At 46.1% G+C, this 7,661-nt stretch overlaps 1 protein-coding gene across 1 annotated transcript; it reads left to right on the top strand.

Moving 5' to 3' along the window:
- Window positions 1-3,221: 3,221 nt before the first annotated feature.
- Window positions 3,222-5,239, top strand: GJA8 (gap junction protein alpha 8). The gene has a single exon (XM_055586858.1). The coding sequence runs from the start codon at window positions 3,873-3,875 to the stop codon at window positions 5,193-5,195; it is 1,323 nt and encodes a 440-aa protein (XP_055442833.1). The 5' UTR covers window positions 3,222-3,872; the 3' UTR covers window positions 5,196-5,239.
- The last annotated feature ends 2,422 nt before the right edge of the window (window positions 5,240-7,661 follow it).

The following is a 7,661-nucleotide window of genomic DNA, read 5'->3' as shown; positions in this document are numbered from 1 at the left end:
CTTCAAAGCCAGAAGAAGGCTATGCTATCCTGAAAACCACCCTGGGCTTGAAGTCGAAAACCACGGCTCATGTCCCGGCTCTGCTTTCACTAGCTGAGCCCCCTTGGGAGACTTACTTACCTTCCCACTCCATCTCCCATCCTGGTAAATGGGGCTGATAATGCCAGGTTCCCTGGTTCTCAACCATCCATCTGTAGACCTGTCAGCTCTGGTCCAAGATGAATTATTCAGCTGCCTGTGACTAAAATGTGACAGTGATGTAGGAAACAATGGAGTAAATTGTTCACCAAGTTAAATGTGTTCGATTTCAAGGCCTGTCTTTTATTCCAAAATTATGTCCTATCTAGGTTTATAATATTAAAATTCCCCTTTTATGAGATGATGGTGAAAAAAGACTGCAGTCATAGTAATTTTTAAAGTTTTTTGGCAAAATAAGGAGTTAGTAGCAATATGTTGGAGTCAGTACCCTATTTTGTTGTTATTGTACTAGTCTCTGAAATCCAAGTCTGATGACCACTGGCCTTAGTTCACAGGTTGTTATGAAACTGAAATAAGATATGCTAAAATGTATCATTTATAAATAGATAAGGGCTACCCAAACATAAGGTATTATTTTAATCATTACCTAAAACCATAATCCTCTGGTGGGGTGTTATGGTGGATAGCTTGAGGGTGGAGGCTCGAACTCTCGAGTTTATTTTCCACCTGTAATAGATTTTAACAAGCAAAATAAACGAGAGAGTTGCCTCCTTGAAGAAAAGGGAAATCCTTTGCTTTAGATTTTGCCATTCCAATGAAACAGTTGCCCAGATTTACTCTTATCTGACTTCCTTTAATTATAATTTTCACTTTTAGAAGTCAAGAACCCAGGGCACCTTTCCTTAGCACTTCTAAATCTTTTCTCCTTAATGGTATTGTTGGCCTGTTTCAACAGCATGGAATTGGAAAGATTTTGTCCTCAATTATAGTTTCTCTTTTTTCATTATTACAAGAAATTCTGTAACATAGACATTAAAAAAGAAAGAAAACCAGTCAAACATTCCTAGCATTGCAGGGTGAGGTGTGGAAGGACACAGCTCTGTCTGGTTTTAGTTTGGAAATTACGAATGGGGTAGTCAGGAGGGTCTTTATGTATCATAAATGTGTGTCATGATACATGTCAAGAATTATTGGCCTTACAGCTTATATCTTTAGTTTTATACAAAACGATACCTCAAAATAACTAGTTCTGGATCCATTTACCATCCTTTTTTTGAATTTACCACTTCTTTGCAATTTTTCAATCTCCCCACTGCTAGCCACAGCAAAAAGGATTGACGTTCCTTAGGAATTGGAGCTCCCTGTAGGTAAGACTAGTATTACATGCACTCAGGGATTGAGAATTTCAGATTTCAAATGATTACCATTGATCCTATCCCCTGGTATATATGGAGCTCCCACTCTGTAAGGTCTTTGTTCTGTGTCATGATGGTTCATAGAGGATAAAGACAAAATGGCCCCTGTCCTTCAAGAGCTTTTGACTCTAAAAGGGGGAAACAAAAAAATAAATTAAAAAATAAAAGGGGGAAACAAGACTAGTAGACATACAGTCCTGAGAGTTGGTGCTCACCACACACATTCATGTGGGTACATGAGTGAAAAACATACAAAATTTCAAAGGGACCAATATGGTACCATACAAGTAAGCTTATAAACTGAGCTGATGTATCAATGGGGATAAGCCATTAGCAACATACAGTTAGAGTTCATTAAAGCCAGACTTGATCTCCCAGGAGTAAACTACATAAATTATTGTTTTGACATGAATTTTAGATTGAACTAGTTGATTAAAAAATATTGGGTTTTCCCGGCTCTGTCACCAGTAGGATTTACGCATAGACTGTTTACATGATTGTTTCCTGCCTTCTTCCAGAAGGCAATGGGAATGGCTGCCACTCTTCATAGGGCAACTAAATTTGATTGCCACCTGAGGAGTGTTAAAGGCAGTAGTATCACTAGATGCATGTGACTGGGATTCTGAACAGCTGGTTTTGAGTCAAGAACCCTTGCCCACTTTCAATTCCCCATTCCCGAAAGGAACTCTTCCCAAAGCCAGAATCATGGTTGGGGATGCCACAGCCGCTCTAACCTTCCCATGAGGAGAGAAGCTGCTGGCAGATGCCTGGCCTAACTAGAAGTTTCTGTGCCTCCAAGAGGAGTAACTCTACTCTTCACCAAAAAAATAGATAGCCAAGAGCCTAGGTTGGTCACTGTTCACCCCTGCCATCAGTATCTGCCACAAATTCTGTCTGGCCAGGCTCCAAACTACAGGTTGGAAGAAAGCTTTCAGATGTCATTTTGTTTACCCTCTCCAAAGATGACACTCCCACTTAATTTAAGATACCACATTTCATCACTCATCCAAATGTTTAGCAAATATCACTGTCATTAAATGCGATGGGCATAACCTCTGGCCCCATGGACTTCTGATCCTATAATATAGGGCGTGGCTGGAGAAGCCCAGACCAGCATTTCTAGCATGGGCTCTTGCCCTGATCTGAGGGCAGTGATGAGTAAACCCCACAACTCTTAAGATGTTCAAGCTAGAGGAACATAGCCAGGGTGGAGGTTTTGACCAGAGTCTTTCAGAGATTACCAGCTTGCACCACAGGTTTGCACTGGACAAATGACCCAGTTTGCACACATCACGCCCATCAGTTCAATCCCATGTCCATTAGTCATGGCCATTGCTAGGGGCATTGTATACTATCGTGTTTAATGGCATTTTTTTCCTGACAGATGAAATTTTAGCTCTATTAAAGCAGCCACATGTTACAGACCCTAAACCCTTTTCACTCTGCGGGACATTAAAACCATCTTAACGGACTTTTCTCACCCTGTGACATGATTTCTTCCCAAAGCACTCTCCCCATTCTTTGGATTTAAAAGAGTGATAATAAATAAAAATAAATATATATGTACATATATATATCACCTTCAATTTGAAAAGCTATTAAGAAAGGTTTCCAGATTTCAGCCTAGAGTAGAGAAAACATAAATAAGAGCACAGGAGTCATAGAACTGTACAGCTCTAATCACAGGCAATGAGTCCCAAAGGGGTGGCAAAAAGAACCTAACAGAAAGAACTGCTGCTAGTTACCTGATCTTGGACAATTTACTTAAACTCTCAGAGCCTCAGTTTTCTCATGTGATAGAATCAAATTAGTTAAACATTTATCACGCTTTCATTATGTGCTGGGCTCTGTAACACGCATTGAGTAGGTCTCACAGTATCAAACTGAATGAAAAAAATGTAGTCAAAGGTCAGCAACAAAGCAGATATTCAAAAAATATGTTTCCTTCCACTTCCTTTTCAACATACGATCATTGTATACCCCAACACAGTCACAAGTAAGGTGACCACAGGCAATTTCATACATAGGAAAAAACTGGGGGGGGGGGGCAGACACCAATGGATTAGAATATTTCTTCAGCATTATGCCTCATGAACCTCAGTTCAGCTTGTGTTCTTGACTTAAATCCATGAAACCATGAGTTTCTATTTAAGATCAACAATGATTTCTTATTTGATATGTAGTTCAAGGCTTATACAGACGCTGCCTCATTTATCCTTTCAGGCAGCTTGTGAAGTGAATGAGAACCCATTTTACAGATGATAAAGCCAGTGGAAGCAGATTCTTTTATGCCTCTTTTGTTCCCTAGTACTAGTACTAGTCTGCACTGAGGAAACACTCAAAAGATACTGTTTACCCACTGACCGTTTCAGCCGCCCATGAAGGGGAGGTACCCCGAGTTAGTGAAAAAAAAAAAAAAAAGGTGGATTGCACTGTGGCCGCTCAGCTCTGCCTTCTCCTTCTGTAGGTAGGTGAATCATGGGAGACTGGAGTTTCCTGGGGAACATTTTGGAGGAGGTGAATGAGCACTCCACTGTCATCGGCCGCGTATGGCTCACGGTGCTTTTCATCTTTCGGATCCTCATCCTCGGTACTGCCGCAGAGTTCGTGTGGGGGGATGAGCAGTCCGACTTCGTGTGCAACACCCAGCAGCCAGGTTGCGAGAACGTCTGCTACGACGAGGCCTTCCCCATCTCCCACATCCGTCTCTGGGTCCTGCAGATCATCTTCGTCTCCACGCCGTCGCTGGTGTACGTGGGGCACGCGGTGCACCACGTCCGCATGGAGGAGAAACGCAAGGAGCGCGAGGCAGAGGAGCTGAGCCAGCAGTCGCCGGGCAACGGCGGCGAGAGGGCGCCCCTAGCGGCGGACCAGGGCAGCGTCAAGAAGAGCAGCAGCGGCAGCAAAGGCACCAAGAAGTTCCGGCTGGAGGGGACCCTGCTGAGGACCTACGTCTGCCACATCATCTTCAAGACCCTCTTTGAGGTGGGCTTCATCGTGGGCCACTACTTCCTGTACGGTTTCCGGATCCTGCCTCTCTACCGCTGCAGCCGGTGGCCCTGCCCCAACGTGGTGGACTGCTTCGTGTCACGACCCACCGAGAAAACCATCTTCATCCTCTTCATGCTGTCCGTGGCCTCCGTGTCCCTCTTCCTCAATATTCTGGAGATGAGCCACCTGAGCCTGAAGAAAATCCGATCCGCCTTAAAGAGGCCAGTGGAGCAGCCACTGGGGGAGATTCCTGAGAAGTCCCTCCACTCCATTGCCGTCTCCTCCATCCAGAAGGCCAAGGGCTACCAGCTCCTCGAAGAAGAGAAAATCGTGTCCCATTATTTCCCTTTGACGGAGGTGGGGATGGTAGAGGCCAGCCCCCTTTCTGCCAAGCCTTTCAGTCAGTTCGAGGAGAAGGTGGGCCCGGGGCCCCTGGGAGACTTGTCCAGGGCCTACCAGGAGACCCTGCCTTCCTACGCTCAGGTGGGCGCCCAGGAGGGAGTCGAGGAGGAGCAGCCCGTAGAAGCGGCCGCAGAACTAGAGGTGGGCGAGAAGAGTCAGGAGGCAGAGAGAGTGAGCACAGAAGGCCAAGAGACACTGGCCGTGCTGGAAGCGGAGAAAGTGGAGCCCCCCGAAGTGGAGAAGGAGGTTGAGAAAGAAGAGCCGCCGCCTGAGAAGGTATCAAAGCAAGAGCTGACGCCTGAGAAGGCGCCTTCGCTGTGTGCGGAGCTGCCAGGGGATGACACCAGACCCCTGAGCAGGCTGAGCAAAGCCAGCAGCCGGGCCAGGTCAGACGATCTCACGGTGTGAAGCGGTGTCAAAGAGAGAAAGAAAACGCCTGAGCTAACACACGGCAAGATGAAACCTAAAGTTGCCGACACGATTTGAGTCTTCTCTCCCTCCCCTCACACCCACCCTGGTTGGACGGGCACCGTGATAGAACCGTGAATGCAGGACAACCAGGAAACTGCCTTTCCCGTGTGCAAAGGCTACCCAGATAAGCCCATTGTCCCATCAAAGTTCCCAGTCTCGTGACTGCCCTGGCCCTCTCCACAGCCACGGGCAATTCTGCTTTCATCCTCATTTCCCCATAGAAAGCCTTTCAATCAGAACTGATTGCCTCAGGGCTTTTTACCAGCCTTATGGCAACTGTACAAACTCAGCTGAACTTTATCAACTCAGCACTTCCCTAGCAGACACCGTGTGGCATATATCAGCGGTCCCAAACTTAACCGCCTACAGGATGCAGGCGGTTTAATTCGTGAAGTTGTTTAAATTGGGGAAGTGCACCTGTTCTAATGCCATGCCAGGGCTGGAGCTGTGAAATTTGGAGAGCAGAGGGCAGCTGCTCAGTTTCAGGCAGCGATTACCAGACAGTGTTTACCTGGCCATCTGATTTTTCAAGAAAAGCCAGAAATCCAAACGTTCAGGTGAAGTTTTCCACATTTTTACCGTTGCCAACTAAATTTTAAATATGCCATGTGAGCCCGCCCCCTGCCCCCCCAAAAATGTGCAAGCCAAATTTAACCTGCTGCTGCTGCTGCTAAGTCGCTTCAGTCATGTCCGACTCTGTGCAACCCCAGAGACGGCAGCCCACCAGGCTTCCTCGTCCCTGGGGTTCTCCAGGCAAGAACACTGGAGCAGGTTGCTATTTCTTTCTCCAATGCATAAAAGTGAAAAGTGAAAGTGAGGTCGCTCAGTTGTATCCGACTCTTAGCGACCCCATGGACTGCAGCCTACCAGGCTCCTCTGTCCATGGGATTTTCCAGGCACCAATTTGCAAGTTCAGCTTATACTTGTGAGCCCAGCTTTCCTATGGAATTGGTCATATTATTTATGGTCTCAACTCATTTCTGTGGCTTCCAAACCTCATTTTACCATTTTGGAGTGTTTAGTTTAAATCATCAGTCTAGGAGATGTCCAGAGTTCTCACTGGCCTTTCTTTTGGGTCACTGTAGCCCTGGGTTCTGATGCAATTACATCCCTTGTATTAGTGGGAATTCTGCACTGGGCACCATCAGAAAAGGAGTACAAGACTCCATACTCTCTCCCTGAACTTCTGCTGCTACTGCTGCTAAGTCACTTCAGTCGTGTCCGACTCTGTGTGACCCCATAGATGGCAGCCCACCAGGCTCCCCCATCCCTGGGGTTCTCCAGGGAAGAACACTGGAGTGAGTTGCCGTTTTCTTCTCTAATGCATGAAAGTGAAAAGTGAAAGTGAAGTCGCTCAATTGTGTCCGACTCTTAGCAACCCCATGGACTGCAGCCTACCAGGCTCCTTCATCCATTGGATTTTCCAGGCAAGAGTACTGGAGTGGGTTGCCATTGCCTTCTCCGTCCCTGAACTGAAAAGGTTTTAAAAATCCCGGTTGCAGTTTTCTTCCCTAAAGCAGAAAAGGTCCCTTTCTTTCCTGTCCTCTCATAGCTTCAACACTCAGCCTGAAATCTACACCTCCTTTTATCAGGGACTGGGAACAAACCTAGCTCTGGGCTAGACGATACCTCCTACTGGCTTGTCTTGAGGAGAATCAGCCCTCAGGCCTTGCTCGGTCACAAGATGTATACCTAAAGAGTCATCAGAGGGCCACCAGGGAGAGTCTCTTACAAACTGGGAACACAAACAGCCAGGGTCCCTGTCTAGTCCCAGGTCAGACTTCATCCCTGGAAGGGGCCTAGAGGCTGAAGGGAAAGATCTTTTACCCTTTGTGCCCCCAACCAATACTCTGCATGTGTAGAGGCCAATCAGAGGAAATCCTCAGGTATAACTACATATTTCTCACACACAGTAATTTTAACTAGAGCCAACCAGTTCCCAAAGCAGAGGGAGAAATTGATAACCCAAATGGTTCATCTAAACCAAAGCTATGCTTAATGGGTTGCAGTGCCAAGACTAAGGTAGGAGGGATAGAAACCAAGTTGACATCACAGGGAACTGGACAGGAGAACCCCAGAGACCCAGAAAAACTGCCTTCATTGTATCCCCCCCTCCATCTAGCACCATCCCCCTCAAAAGCCAAATCCCTTGTGCTGACCTCTGGTTACCACCTTCCTTTTAAGATATTCATTCTAGATATGCTCTCCAGACCAAAGCCTCCTCAAAAACTATTCCTCCCCTGTGACAGTATTCCCACTCCTTGGTGCTCCATCCTAAAGCAAAATGGTCTAAAAATTAAATTCATTCTAAGATATGATTTTTTTTATAATTACTCCAGGAAAATTTTACATTTTAAAAGAGAAGGCCTAAAATGTATTTTGCCTAGGTTAACTCAAAGTGAC

The sequence above is a fragment of the Bubalus kerabau genome, chromosome 6, assembly GCF_029407905.1.
Source record: "Bubalus kerabau isolate K-KA32 ecotype Philippines breed swamp buffalo chromosome 6, PCC_UOA_SB_1v2, whole genome shotgun sequence".
NCBI classification, from domain to species: Eukaryota; Metazoa; Chordata; class Mammalia; order Artiodactyla; family Bovidae; genus Bubalus; species Bubalus kerabau.
Note: the sequence above shows the minus strand (reverse complement) of the source record. Positions and strands in the feature narration are given on the sequence as shown.